At 38.0% G+C, this 16,361-nt stretch overlaps 1 protein-coding gene across 2 annotated transcripts in view; it reads left to right on the plus strand.

The window, feature by feature from the left end:
- Window positions 1-16,361, plus strand: part of LOC125227058 (chitooligosaccharidolytic beta-N-acetylglucosaminidase) — a 47,967-nt gene that overhangs the window by 24,721 nt on the left and 6,885 nt on the right. For both annotated transcript variants that reach the window (XM_048131258.1, XM_048131251.1), the window contains exons 3-7: window positions 10,747-10,871; window positions 11,266-11,396; window positions 12,200-12,305; window positions 13,829-13,989; window positions 15,700-15,808. In XM_048131258.1, the coding sequence (XP_047987215.1) occupies window positions 10,747-10,871; window positions 11,266-11,396; window positions 12,200-12,305; window positions 13,829-13,989; window positions 15,700-15,808 (632 nt within the window). The remainder of the gene's footprint in view (window positions 1-10,746; window positions 10,872-11,265; window positions 11,397-12,199; window positions 12,306-13,828; window positions 13,990-15,699; window positions 15,809-16,361) is intronic.

The raw sequence follows: 16,361 nt of genomic DNA on the forward strand, positions 1-16,361 counted from the left end.
AATAGGTACCTTTAAACGAGCAATTCTTTTATATTTGTTTACATATACCGGCGGTCTCGGAAACAGCTCTAGTGACCTCGCTGAAATGTGTTATGTGGGGATTTTCGGGGGAGGAAGAAAGCAAAATTTGCTGACGTGGCTATGTACAAACTTTTTGAGAACTGCTCAAAATCGAGCTTAGGTTATAAGAAACGTGAATTTTAGATTTAATGTAACACGACAAGTTAAACCATAAATTAAATATAACAAGATCATACCATCCCATACATTAAAATGCGACCGCCTACGAACGCGCTTACACTCCACCAGACATAGATGGCGACACAAAAAAAATGTCTTGTAGCTTTCGATTATACTTGTAGATGGCGTTAAGTGTCACTTTTGACATAGATTTACGGCTCGGAATTGACACTTAATGCCAATCTACAAATAATCGGTGGCATCAAGGCATTTTTTTGTGGCGCCATCTATGTGTGGTGGAGTGTAAGCGCGTTCGTAGGCGGTCGCATTTTAATGTATGGGATGGTATGATCTTGTTATATTTAATTTATGGTTAAACTTAAGTTATAATGTAAATTAATAGTTTTTAGCTTTGCTTGCGTGATGCCGTAAAACTATCTCCTCACCCCACCCATTTAGTGCCCCTATTCGACATTTAACCGAGATTTTACCCCTATAAGTGTTTTTAAAACTTTTTATTACCTTTGGGGTAGGCTAGGTTGATATAAGTACGAGTGTATACATAATATATGATGTAAATAGATTGGCATCGTTTATTAACTCCCGACGCAAAAACGACGTGGTGTTATAAGTTTGACGTGTCTGTCTGTCTGTGTGTGTGTGTGTGTGTCTCCCGAACGGATGAACCGATTTAGATTTAGCTTTTATTTGAAAGCTGAATTAGTCGGGAGTGTTCTTCTTAGCCATGTTTCTTGAAAAACAGTCCACTTAATATGTCGGGTCGGGGGTTTTTCAAAATTTTAATTTTGTGGTTAGATTATTAATTTATTATCCTTATACCTCTATTTGTAGCGATGTAGTACTTGCGATTAAACTACTCGATTACGATGCGAGTAAGATTAGAAATATCAGAAGTGGAGAAATTCACTGTCTTTGACACCCACGACTACTGGATCGAGAGCTCACCCATCAGAGCTACCACAACGCCATCCAACACAGCGAATATTTCCACTATATGACCTACACCAACATATCACACTACATTTTGTACAGTCAGCCAAAAAAGTGGTTTACCACTTTTCGACCTTATGTGTTTAAATAGAGTCGAAAAGTGGTAAACCACTTTCTTGGCTGATTGTATGTACCTAACCTTATCACGGGTAAGTGAAGTGACATAGTACTTATAGAGTTTCATACCAATAAATATGCCTGTACGAGCGAACTTTAGCTATAGCATATGTACGCTAGCGTTTACACAGGGAATACTATATATATGTCAGTTTCATACTGGTGGTGAGGTTACTGTTGCTTTGGTTGACGTATTTAGGTAACTAGGTAGGTAATGATATACTCCGCAGCTCAGCAAGTACCCATTTGTCGTCATAGAGCCTCTTAATTCTAAACGGATGATCAGATAATGCCTAATTGATCGATCGATCTTGCTGTGACGTGACGTCTTGTCTTGACCGAACGATGTGGACTTGATGATTATAGACTTATATCGACTCGTGTAAGCGATTAGTTCACTAGACTTAGGTTTCATTAACACAATAGGAAGATAAACTACACCGTACCGCCATTAATTAGGCACGAAACAAACGGTACGCTACTTTAAAAGGTAATTATGTAAAAATATGCAGAAATAATTTTATGAAATATCATCACTACATAGTATAAAACAAAGTCACTTTTTCTGTCCCTATGTCCCTATGTCCCTTTGTATGCTTAAATCTTTGAAACTACGCAACGGATTTTGATGCGGTTTTTTTTAATAGATAGAGTGATTCAAGAGGAAGGTTTATATGTATAATAACATCCATTAAATAGTGGAGAAGTACTGTTATTTTTGAGGTTTCTAATGTGATGTCGTAAATAATTACATGCGGGTAGATTATATTTATTTGTCTACCCCGAACATTTATATAAATTAATATCGGGTAGTTTTGTGTTGTTTACATCTCCGGTGACATTTTGCTGGGACGTCAGTCTTCCGCGACCACGGCCAGTGCAACCTGGCCGAAACGTTGGGAAAAAAGGTAAAAATAATGTTAATTAATCGCATTCGACCTGTATGTGACTTTAAATATGTGTACAAAGCGCGAGAACTTAGTGTTATCTTGATAAGGGATAGGGATAGCGATAGGGATAGCGATAGGGATAGCGATAGCCATAGCGTTAGCGATAGCGATAGCGATAGGGATAGAGATAGGGATACGGATACGGATACGGAAACGGATACGGATAATATGGGTATCGTTAGAGGGATACGGATAACCGGTCGGCGGTCTCTTACAATCAAAGTGCTCTAAGACGATCGTTGTTTGCTTGCTTGAAGATTACGTTTGCGATAAGTATAAGCAAAATGTAAAAAATTGTAAGGGATAATAGAAAAAAGTACTTTTTACCCACCGATCATATAGTGTCGAAATACGGGCTATGTGGGATGTTTATAAAGGTTTCCCCAGCGTATATAGAATTACCTACGCTGTGGTCGATGTGTAATATTTCTACAATCATTTCAAGCAAAAGTATTATGTGCAATCGAAATAATCGCAGATAAATATACCAGAGAAACCTAAGGATCCAAATGAAAATCTTAATGAATACTTTTATTACGCGGGCGAAGCCGCGGGTAAAAGCTAGTAAAGGATATTATAAGGACTAATTACTGAGGAAATTAAAAGCCTGTAAAAATGTATGGCCGTGTTTCATCTATTGCCACTTCGTATTTTCTTTTTCCGCACTTAAATCGTAATGTACCTACTATTCTTGGATGCATTCGCTACAGTGACGCATTGGGGGTTGAACAATGGGGATAGGGAATGCGGCAACTAAGAGGTGGAGGGGGTGATATAGGGCTCAGTTTAATGAATTTTGCGCGGACAAAATCGCTGCATGGCTAATATTGAAATAGCCACATGCGTCACCAATATATAATAACCGCCAAAAATAATTTGACATATGTACCTACCTAACTAGATTATGTTATGATTTATGATACAAAATGTATCAAAAGAGTGGTAGCAATGTGGTGATAAAAAGACGCAACTGTAAACGTATTTGTAAATAATAAAGTATTACTTACCTTAAAATTGCAATATTTAGGTAGGTACTTAGATGTTTCTGATAAAACAATAACCAGCTGATTTCTTTTTAAGATTGATATCTGCTGCCGATCTGGCATATCAAAGGTACTTTAACATATAAGGAGCAATAAGTCCATGATATCTTCACCACCGCATCCATCAACTTGCGTAATGTTTACCCATAGTTTAGATACATTTTCACAAACTGAAATAAATGTATGGCCTTAAAAATATTATCTGCATCCGTTCTGATAATAAATAGCCACATAGCCATTTACTATTCTAGTAATAGAACGAACAAAGGGATGCGATAAACGTATACCTACAACGATAAGCGTCGATTCGAAAGGCAGGCAGGCAAGCATGGTCGCGCGATAAATGATAAAACATCAGGCCGTCCCTATCGAATTTACAAATAGTGTGATAGGGACGGCCTGATGTTTTATCATATTATCATTTATCGCGCGACTATTAGACCAGGAAAAATAGCTTGACCTGGACATAATTCGATAACCGTAATTTTCTTTTTCTGTCGTATAAAGTATCATTAGTGATAGTTAAAATACAAATTATTAATCAAATTAGGGTTCTGATTCAATTTAAAAAAAAATAAAAACGAACTTTGAATATTTTTTGATTTTATAACTAAAGTATTAAATGTAATCCGGAAAAAGTGCTTGTATTATGTTGTGACACCTGCATTTCATATAAAAACATCTAATTTTTATAAATAATTCATACAGAACTATCATTTATAAAGAAGGTTTAGTAAGTTACACATTTTCAGGCGTATTGCACTAGAAAATATTGTTAACCGTAATCCTGCAATTTATTATGAATATAATATTACGTGTGTTGATAAATTATTAAAACTTATACCAATACTTTTGGCGCTTGTTCAAAATCTTAAATATTGATAATTTTAGGAAAGGAAAAATACCTAACTAAATTGAAAGATGGTAAATTTTGCCGTTAATATATTCTTAGTACTATACGAAATCAATTAAACAACAAATATGTAAGATTCATTACTTAATTGATATTTTTCTTACTTGCGCTTTAATATGAACGTTATTACCTGCAGAATAAGGTCGTGCACAGAGTAGGTATAGCTAGTATAGTAGTAGCGGGAACGGGCGGCGAGTCGTCAACACGTGTTTCGCTCGGCGATATCAAGGGCGCCGCGTTTTCAAAACGCTTCGATAACAAATATTTCACCGTCCAGTATAAGAGAGCTCCCTTATTACAAGTGACAAAAGTCATACAAATCAATTAGTCCGATAGGTCACGTTAAACTGGTCAAGTCGTTAGCTCAATAATAGTACCTATCGAGCTTGACGAGATGCTTGGATCACAACAACGTAATATGTATGAAAGCTTGCGGCGCTTAAGACTGTATTCTTTCGAGTCGTGTGTAACGTATTTTGGCGAGGCAAATTTGAAGCACAGTGCGTGTCTGTCTCACTCACTCTTACGGTAAACCTAATGAACTGTTTCACTTTCAGAGGATTTTTGAAGTAATATGGGTAATGTGACATTGTCGCGGTGAGGTCTTTCCGGTACAAATTTATCGGTGGATCTTTTCGGATTTGTGGACGACGATGAGCCGATGCGATGTCGCTTCATTTTGAAGTGTCGACTCTCGCGAGGGAGTTCTTAGAGGACCGCGAGGAGCGCGTGTGACTGTTGAGTTTTTGAATGATTTGAAGTTTGTGAATGATTTTATTTTGTGTGTATTTGTGTGGGCATGAGGTGTTTGTGTTGCGAGAGTCAAATCAATAATATGAGTGGTACAAATTTTATTAGGGGGCCTCATGTGTGAGAAACTCAACACTCGAATGCTGCGTAACAATGCGAGCCGAAATCGCCTAATCGGAAGTGTCCGACTTGGTATCGACTAATCTATACACGTTGTAACATGAGAAACCAGAAATCAAAACCTGGTTTCTGGTATCTGGTACCCGGTAACCGGTAACCGGTATCCGGTATCCTGTATCCTGTATCCGGTATCCGGTAACCGGTATCCGGTAACCGGTATCCGGTAACCGGTATCCGGTATACGGTAACCGGTATCCGGTAACCGGTATCCGGTAACCGGTATCCGGTAACCGGTATCCGGTAACCGGTATCCGGTAACCGGTATCCGGTAACCGGTATCCGGTAACCGGTATCCGGTAACCGGTATCCGGTAACCGGTAACCGGTATCCGGTAACCGGTATCCGGTAACCGGTATCCGGTAACCGGTAACCGGTGACAGGTCTCCGGTATTCGGTGACCGGTAACCGGTAACCGGTGACAGGTCTCCGGTATTCGGTGACCGGTAACCGGTAACCAGTAACCAATGACCGTTAACCGGTATCCGGTAAACGGTGACCGGTAACCGGTAGACGGTAACCGGTATCCGGTAAACGGTAGACAGTAACCGGTAACCAGCATCCGATATACGGTATCCGATATCCGGTTTCCGTTTCTGGTTTGGTTTTGGTTTTGGTTTTAGTTTTAGTTCTGTTAGTTTAAACAAAAACAAAACTGAAAACGAAAACGGAAACCGAAACGGGAATGGAAACGAAAACCGAAATCGAAACCGAAACCGACACCGAAACCTACACCAAAACCGACACCGAAACCAAGACCAAAACCGAAACCGAAAAAAATATTTAAGTTCCTAGAAGTAAAGAGTGACAGAGATAGCACTATAATCATTTAAGTTCCTGGTAGTAAAGAGTGACAGAGATAGCACTCATGTTAGTCAAACTCGTGGTATGTGCACTTCCGCACACAGTAAAGAGTGACAGAGATAGCACTATAATCATTTAAGTTCCTGGTAGTAAAGAGTGACAGAGATAGCACTGTAATAATAAAATTTATGTTCCTGGTAGTAAAGAGTGACAGAGATAGCACTATCATAATTAAAGTTCCTGGTAGTAAAGAGTGATAGAGATAGCACTCATGTTAGTCAAACTCGTGGTATGTGCACTTCCCGCACACAGTAAAGAGTGACAGAGATAGCACTATAATAATTTAAGGTCCTGGTAGTAAAGAGTGACAGAGATAGCACTATAACAATTTAAGTTCCTGATAGTAAAGAGTGACAGAGAATAGAGATAGCACTATAATAATTTAAGTTCCTGGTAGTAAAGAGTGACAGAGATAGCATTTTTGTTATTTAAATTTCTGTTAGTAAAGAGTGACAGAGATAGCACTATTGTTATTTAAATTTCTGTTAGTAAAGACGTAAAGAGTGACAGAGATATCACTCACGTTGGTCAAAGACGTGGTTTATGGACTACTATTTGGACCCCCAATGTCACGCTTTTTTAATCCTTTAACATGGATTGTCACATTTAGTAAGTAAATAAGTAAGTAAGTAAATATTCTTTATTGCACCATTTTACATGTTATATGTATACAGAATGTTTAGTGAGAGTATAACTAGGTAACAACAGGCGGTCTTATCGCTAAAAAGCGATCTCTTCCAGACAACCTTAGGGTAGCTGGAAAAACGGAACAGAAACAAAAGTTAACAGGCAGTGCAAGAACAAAAAACGTATGACGTAATATATGAATGACGCCTAAAGATTGAGAGAGACAGCAATATTGTTCTTCAAATTCGTGGTAGTGAGAACAGGGTGCGTAGCCGAATGGCACAAACGCTCACGAAACGAAACGCTAGTAGATATCTATCTCTATCGCTCATGCGTATTGGCGCGACAGAGCCAGACTGCGTTTCGTTTTCGTTTCGCGTCGGAGAAATGGCATTCGGCTACGGGGCCTGAACAGAGACAGCACTATGTATCGCGCGGCCGCCGACTACGCAAGTCGCCGCGTAATTATAATAACCGTTCGGCTCCTTTTTAGATCGTGTACAGTCAACAACACAGCTGGCAAGACAAAGTGCCAAAAATATGTATAGAGTATTTTATTTCCTGCACAAGTGTTGGTACTTGGTACATTAAGGTGTGTGTATACATATATTTGGCACTTTATCTGTATTCACAGCTGAGTTGCTGACTGTACCAATAACGATCAACTATGAACTTTTGTGGTTTGTTTTAAATAGTTCTATGCAGATATAGATTAGAATACCTATTCTATCGGTACTTTTTGTATAGGTTATTATAATAACTGGACAAAATAATTATAATCAGTGCCGGCGCACTCCGCGATCACGATTCTTTCGCCGAGCTACAAGGCCTTGATATATAGGATGTATTATTTTATCAGCAACAAAAATATGTGATGATATTGAATTAAGGCAAAACAAGACATATAAACGCTCTCCATTATTTCCTCCCTGGTTTATGAAGCTAGAACAATGATTTTTAACACATACGAAATTCGTACACTGAAATAAAGTGATGATACTATAAATATACTCGACATTCAAAGTCGATAATCTAGTGACGTGAGAAGTTATTGATATAACAAAATTTTGCACAAAATAGGCTCACCCTTTGATATTGAAAATGCCGCCACTCTATAAAACAAACAGACCGCACACGAGCAGCCGACATTAAATTCTATTGCACGGCGCGAAGGTCGAAAGCCGCGCCCGCACCTGGGCGTAGGTAGCGAGATCGGGTGCACGTGCGCTTACCTTTGAAATCGCCGACACGCAGGTGTCGCCGTTCGCCCTCTCTTTTCATTTATGTTTCTGTTTCAATCGGTTAGCCGTTTGCCGGCCGGCAATAAAGGTTGTTTTTTTAACCGACTTCAAAAAAAGTAGGAGGTTCTCAATTCGACTGAATGTTTCTAAGGGTTCCGTAGTCAACTAGGAATCCTTATAGTTTCCCCCTGTATGTCTGTCTGTCCGTCCGTCCGCGGATAATCTCAGTAACCGTAAGCACTAGAAAGCTGAAATTTGGTACCAATGTATCAATCACGCCAACAAAGTGCAAAAATAAAAAATGGAAAAAAATGTTTTATTAGGGTACCCCCCTACATGTAAAGTGGGGGCTGATTTTTTTTCATTCCAACCCCAACGTATGATATATTGTTGGATAGGTATTTAAAAATGAATAAGGGTTTACTTTTACTAAGATCGTTTTTAGGGTTCCGTAGTCAACTAGGAACCCTTATAGTTTCGCCATGTGTGTCTGTCCGTCCGTCCGTCCGTCCGTCCGTCCGCGGATAATCTCAGTAACCGTTAGCACTAGAAAGCTGAAATTTGGTACCAATATGTATATCAATCACGCCAACAAAGTGCAAAAATAAAAAATGGAAAAAAATGATTTATTAGGGTACCCCCCTACATGTAAAGTGGGGGCTGATATTTTTTTCATTCTAACTCCAACATGTGATATATTGTTGGATAGGTATTTAAAAATGAATAAGGGTTTACTAAGATCGTTTTTTGATAATATTAATATTTTCGGAAATAATCGCTCCTAAAGAAAAAAAAAATGCGTCCCCCCCCTCTAACTTTTGAACCATATGTTTAAAAAATATGAAAAAAATCACAAAAGTAGAACTTTATAAAGACTTTCTAGGAAAATTATTTTGAACTTGATAGGTTCAGTAGTTTTTGAGAAAAATACTGAAAACTACGGAACCCTACACTGAGCGTGGCCCGACACGCTCTTGGCCGGTTTTTGATCATATTAATATTTTCGGAAATAATCGCTCCTAAAGGAAAAAAAAGTGCGTCCCCCCCCCCCCTCTATATTTTGAACCTTATGTTTAAAAAAATATGAAAAAAGATCAAAAAAGTAGAACTTTGACTTTCTAGGAAAATTGTTTTGAGAAAAATACGGAAAACTACGGAACCCTACACTGAGCGTGGACCGACACGCTCTTGGCCGGTTTTTTTGTTACTCGATATCTCCGAGAATCGTGGACCGATTTTCAAATTATTTTTTTTAATCGAACGGGTATAACCCCGAGATGGTCCTATTGGCACCAAGTCCCAGGCGGCGCGGCGCGCGCCACGCCGCCGCCACGCCGCCTGGGGCGCGTCTTACGTCCTTCCTATACAAAATGTACTGAGGTGACGATTTTTGAATTACACTCAGGTGGCGTGGCGCGGACGTCCGTTGCGCGCCCCGAGACACGCGACGCTCTGGTGTGGCCGGTACCTTACGTCCCTAACCTATTAACCGATCCGCCGCGGTGACGCGGCCGGTGCGCGGCGCGCTCTCCCAGGCCCGCGCCCCGCGCGCTCCCCCGCCCCGCGACAGCCGCTCTACGACAACTTTGCACCCTTTTAAATTACTGACATTTACAGTTTCTTAAGCGCGACCTTCACAGTATTAATTTTGATAAAATCATGATTATAGTACACAAAAACCTGGTCTTAAGCAAAAAAATCTCAGTTACAATTTATACCTACTGAGAAATTCATGTTTATTTAAGCGTTAAAAATATATGTTTAAGATCGGTGTTAAATGTCTATATATACTTAATACAATGCAAATTGATATATATATCATGGTCACCATTTTTACCTACCTAGATATTCACATTAAATGAAAACGGTAAAAAAAGTACACAATCAGATTTATTTTCTGTGTAATATCGCTAATAACTGATCGCATCTGAGTGCACCACAAAGTTAATCTAACAAAGTTTTCGGTTAACTATTTTGCTGTTAGCGAAAAGTGGGATAATGTACTTTATCTCATGATTTTTATAAGATATGAATACGATCGTATTTTTTTTTAACTATGTACATAATTACTATTTGATGCTTAATAATAATATCCAATAAAATATCAAAAAGGACGAGTTATTGAATTATGTCCAGGGTACCTTACTTTTACTCCACTATATGCTTGTCTGCCAGGAGTTTTTACCACACCAACTGGTAAAGGCCAAAGTGGGCAAAGTAATTTAATCTAAATTTAACTAATTTCCCAAAGCGGCCTGATAGAATTGACGGCGTGGGACAAAAGGAGGATAGCAATAATTACTATATTCTATAACTACCTTCTGGGACTTCGTCTGCGTGAAATTATAAAATTAATAATTGCGTAGCGCCTGATAAAAGTTTATAGGAATAAATCAATCTGAGCACAAATCATACATCATTTAACAGGCGACGCCTCAATTATTGGGGAGGAAGTGAAAAAAAGTATCATACTCGTATGACCTTCTCCGGAATTCGATACGCTTCGATTCGCTTCGATTAGATTCTGCATCCGTGCCTTTCAGCTAAATTATATAGTTTACTGGTTAAATCGTGAAGGGCGAATATACACATACTTTCGTATTTATGTTAGATAGATAGATAGATAGATAGAATACTCTTTATTGGCACACCTCAGCAAAAGATACAGTGGAGACAAAACAAATGATTATAAATAGAGGCAGACAACAGGCGGTCTTATCGCTAAAGAGCGATCTCTACCAGACAACCTTTGGGTAGCGGAAATAACAAACATAATCAAAAAGAAATGAAATAGATAGTAAGGATTCATCAGATTTGTAATATAGTTAATATAATTGCAGTATTTCGCACCTTTGACCTTAGCGTGTTTTCAGCGTCGCGGCCGATGACTACAAATGGGCGTGCGACAGTGGCAAGTGTCTCAAGACACGCCACGATGCCAAGCACAAGGACCCCGCCCTCAGCTTGGAGGCCTGCAAAATGTTCTGCAACGAATATGGTAACCCATCTTTCCATAGGGATGAAGACTAATTAGGTCGAAAACCATATTTGGACAATCTTTTTAACAATGTAACTGACCGACTAAATAGATCTGTTTAGTCGTCTAGAGTATTTTTTTTGTACTACGTCGGTGGCAAACTCGCATACGGTCGCGGAATACGGAAAGCGGTCACCGTAACCTATGGACGCCTGCAACTCAAGAAGTATCACATGCGTATTAGTATTTAGTAATAGGTACAATGAGTTCATTCATAATTTCTCCATGCATTTTCGCGGCTCATTTAACAGTACAATCTTAGTACAATATTCAATAAAACGTCTCTATGTAGCTTAGAATTAGGTAAGTGTCTAGACTAACCCATAAATAGAGGCTATAATAATACTATTTTCAGGTCTCCTCTGGCCAAGGCCCACCGGCGACACAGATCTCGGTAATTTCCTCTCTAAGATTAACCTGAACAACATTGAGATGAAAATTGAAAAACATGGCGAGACCGATAAACTGACGGAGGCAGCTTTTCAGGTATTTGCTCGTACCTAATTATCACTTAAAATTATATTTAACTAGAGTTAGTTAGGTCAAAAGTGACAAAGATGCTTCTGGCTCATCATTTTGAGGACCTACCTCGCTATCTCGAATATAAAAGGGCCGCCAGCCAGAGGGTAATAAGGAAATTTTGGTTTTCAATCTATGCCCTCTGAAGATGTTCCGAGCAAGACAGGGGGTGGGTCGGGTTTTCAAGTCCAAGTGCCTACGTAATAACTTGATGAGATATCTAATAATTGGGCTAATTATTATTTAATGCTTGATTGATGATTCTTAAATCATTAATGTGATTGTTATCATCAGCAGCTCAACACCAAACGTAATAGCTGCCGGCCTAGCCTAAATGACAATCGTTGACGCTATAGAACCCAATCGAAACACCGTCTGGCTCTGTCGCGACAATACGGAAGAGCGATACTATGATAACGTCCCTATCGTAATGTTTGTACATTTGGCTATGTACCCCTTGCTTGGCTGGCAATTACTATAGATATATCTACTGAGTAGAATGGCAGTGACCTTGTATGGGTGGATTATGGTGGATAGTCGACAGTTGTCTAGAGATTGCGAACCTTGTAGATAACAATCAAGAAAGCCAACTTTTACCGACTGGTAAAAGCTTGTAGTGCATTGCTCAGAATTTGACCAGAAAGACCCTCTCACTGGATCCGCGCTTGTTCGTAACGCTCAAGAAGAATTTGCTTAGATATCAATATTAGCCAGCACGAGAGATAAATCAACTTTTCCTCCTATAGGTAACAAATAATTATTTCTTACAGAGATTTCTCAGTATTGTGGCTCTAACCATACCTAAAGATGCGACACCGAAAACCAAGGGCAAGGTGTTAGACGTGCATCTTATCAACCAGGATCCCGATACCGTCGGTTCGTATTATTTATTTTACAGTATAAACAGTTTAATAGATCACATAGTGCCATAAATATCTTAATCGCATTCGAAAACGTTCATGGAAAATGTATTTATGGATTTTTTTAGTTTTAATAAGCAACAATTTGGGGACGCTGTTTCCTTTATCCATGAAGTAACAATGTATTTAATTATGGTTCCGTGACGCTTTCTCTACGAGTTCCTTCTACCGATTTCATATTGATAAATATTCTATTTAAAAGTCTCATTTGAGATCTCTCGTTTGGGAACATGTACGAGTAGAAGTTGCTGCGACACTACGAAAATCTTGGTCCGCTATTAAAAACTTAAGACATCATAGATGATCAGGGTTTTTATGGTTAAATATAATTATACATAATCCGTTTTTGACTGTTTTAATTAGAGCGCAGTTTCTATTGTCACACTGAGAGAAATTAGCATTGTGAATTTAACAAGTTCGATTTGTTGCGGTTTATCCGTTTGAATGAGCCAAACGTATGTTTAAAACAATATGTGTCAGGTTGTTTTTATAAAATCGACTTGTTGATTCAAATATATTGCCGATTCAAATGACAAGTAGCTTGTTGTTTGAACCAAAGAGCACGTAGGCGCTATTTTAACCAAAAAACTTGTTGAACGAACATGAAAACTGGTTGTATTTTCTCTCAGTGCAGATACCATAGATACATTAGATACCTATAGCAAATAAATACCTACCTTTTATGATATGAATGAACTAGATCTACCGTTGTATCGATAAGAGAAAATTGTGTTTAGTCTAAAGGGTCAATGATCCCTTGAATCAGATTATAGAATACCTATCACTTAGTGATCTCGAAATGTATACGGTCGACCGGTTCTCAAGTCGCCATTCGGGATGTTGAACTCAAATAAGCAAAGTCAATAAAATAAGCTCTTCGAAGCGTTATTTTGAAATTTGCATATAAAATAAGCGATAAAATTTAAATTTAGGGGTTTTTATGGAAGTCATATAATTGTCCGCTTTTACCTTTTGTTAAGTTTTAGGTAGTTATAAAAATCTCTGAATACTTGGGTGTTTACGTGTTTATTAGGGTTGAATATTGTAGGTACATACGTATAGGTATGTATCGAATCTGTAGATATAGGTACCGATGGTGTTGCCGCTCATGGCACATCATGCATAAAATTATACTTGCTTTACGTACTCCCTTATGAGGTTCGTTCATCGCTAAAATTGTAAGGCACAGCGGGGCAAATTCCGACTGGGGGGGGCACTTTTTCTATTATTACAATATTAAATCGAGTTACACATGGATCCACTGAACACTAGATAGGCACCTATATATAACCGGTGGACACTTATTTAATAATGCAAACATTGTAAAACATGGAAAAAATGGATCAGTTGCATTTGTCCCCCAGTCGAAATTCTCCCGCTGCACCTTATGCTTATCTTATTAAAATTTTGTTGAACGACATTTATCTTCACAGTGACAGACGAAATTTATCATATTCATAATATGCTTAATTTTTACAGATTTTTCATTGGACATGCGTGAAAACTACACACTGAAAATATCCGGGAACAACGATAAAGTGGAGGCCATTATAACTGGAGGGTCCTTTTTCGGAGTTCGTCATGGACTAGAAACACTCTCTCAGCTCATTCTTTACGATGATATAAGAGATCATCTTTTGGTAAGTTATCTTTTAGGTCAGTAGCTGATAATATTTTATATCTGATTGGGTATTTCTGTCATAAGAGTGTGGGACACTAATTAGGTAGATTGTTTTATCTACAGATCTGATAGTAGGTACTAGATTAGGTGGTGGCATAAATCATATACCTTAAGTACTGGACTTATACAAAATTAAAATTTTGAGAAAACCCCTGACTGCGACAGTAGACCGATTTTCATGAAACATGGCTAAGAACACTCCCGACTAACTCAGCTTTCAGATAAAAAAAAACGAAATCTAAATCGGTTAATCCGTTCGGGAGCTACGATGCCACAGACAGACACACACACACACACAGACAGACAGACACGTCAAACTTATAACACCCCGTCGTTTTTGCGTCAGGGGTTAAGAACAAAATAAACTATAGATTTACATAGAATTTTACATACAACATAAGATATAAAATTACATAGAATTTTCATATATTTTTACGTTCAAATAACTCTAATGAACCCCAGGTACTTAACAGCGCAAAACTTAATTATTAAGTTACTTACTTAACAAGTAAAAACAAAATAGTGGATTACTTAATTTGTAATCCACTATTTTGTTTTTATTTGTTAAGTACATCTGCAGTCCCACATATGTTAGTCCTTTAGGACTTAATTTGACGACTTGACTCGAATTTAGTGCTTAAAATGTCATGGCCCTGTCGACTTGATATTATACGCTCTTAGCGTTCACGATAATCATAAGGGGCTTGATATCACAAGCGATGGATTCTGACAGTAAGTAATATCATGTTTTTAAAATCACAGGAGGTACTTATTTTACGATACTTGTTTTGGTAATAAAATAATAATGACTTTTCCTGTCGGAAAGTGCATGGTCACATGAGTATAATTGTTTTCCCCTCACTAGCTCGGAAACACGTGTTTTGTCCTTTAATACCAGCAGGTAAAAACGCATTTTATCCACTAGTGGGTAAAGTAATTTGACCTTGAATAAAGTCAAATTAACTGCTTTAAAATTGATAAAAGTAGGTGAATCTAGTGTTTTGTGGAACCCTCATAGCTTTCCTCGCTATAGTGAAACACGTGTTTTTACTTCTCAAAAAATATTTGTCCTTTAATACCAGCAGGTAAAAACGCATTTTATCCACTAGTGGGTAAAGTAATTTGACCTTGAATAAAGTCAAATTAACTGCTTTAAAATTGATAAAAGTAGGTGAATCTAGTAATAAAGATGATTTACCACCTGTGGAACTACTGGAAGCAGTGATAAACGCATTTTTTGCGTTGTACTTTCCTCGCTATAGTGAGGGGAAAAGTTTTGTGTTACACTCGGGTGCAAATGTATTTTACTTCTCGTGTGTTAAAAAACTCGCAAGTTCAGGATTCTATTTTCGAACCACTCGCTTCGCTCGTGGTTCAACTAGAGAATCCTTTCATTTGCTCGTTTTTCAATTCCACACTCGGCGTTAAAATACAACTTTGCCCCCTTGTATAACAAATAACTATTACCTCAACAAAATGGTTTTAACTCTACCCCAGTATAGCTTTTATAATTTAGTAAATCCTGGGAGCACTAATAACTTACTACGTAAGATTAGACAATCTTAATAATTACTTACGAAGAAATCCGTAAAGCCTGTAAGATTGAACGGATATCTTTAGCTAATATTTTTTATTTAATTTTATTGTAAAATTCTTTTAACTATTTCAGATTGTTCGAGATGTTAGCATTGTGGACAATCCGATCTACCCATACCGAGGACTTCTTCTTGATACTGCAAGAAACTACTACACCGTGGAATCTATTAAGAGGACTATAGGTGATTGCTGATTACTATATTTACTATACATGACGTGAACAAACTAATTGATGACTTTATTTTCATATAGTATTTACAGTCAGATATTTTATAATATAATCGTATTAATCGTCATCATCCGAGGTATTACAAGTCCGTCCGTACGATCGGGGAGTTTGTTCCAATAGTATCTTTACTGACTAATCCAACTTTTTTTTAGTTATGTCATAATACGAGTAGATTACTTACACATTCTTCGCCGTTTAACTTCGAGCTACCTTCCCTTTTCTTCTCATTTTTCTCTGTGACTTGAGACGAGTATATGACTGTATTGGCGAGAGTGTGAAGCCAGCATTGATATATTTATGTATTTTTCAGTACAGATGGTGTTTTTTTAAGCACTAGTGCGAGAAGTGGTTCATTATATGCCAGGTCGAAATTTCGGAGGGCCATCTGTACTGAAAAACGTCGTACGATACACGTGCGAAAAGGAAATTCGTAACTCGTGTCGATTTAAAGCACTCCCTTCGGTCGTGTTTTAATTTATCGCCACTCGTTTCGAACTTCCTTTTTT

This window comes from Leguminivora glycinivorella, chromosome 1 (assembly GCF_023078275.1).
Source record: "Leguminivora glycinivorella isolate SPB_JAAS2020 chromosome 1, LegGlyc_1.1, whole genome shotgun sequence".
NCBI classification, from domain to species: domain Eukaryota; kingdom Metazoa; phylum Arthropoda; class Insecta; order Lepidoptera; family Tortricidae; genus Leguminivora; species Leguminivora glycinivorella.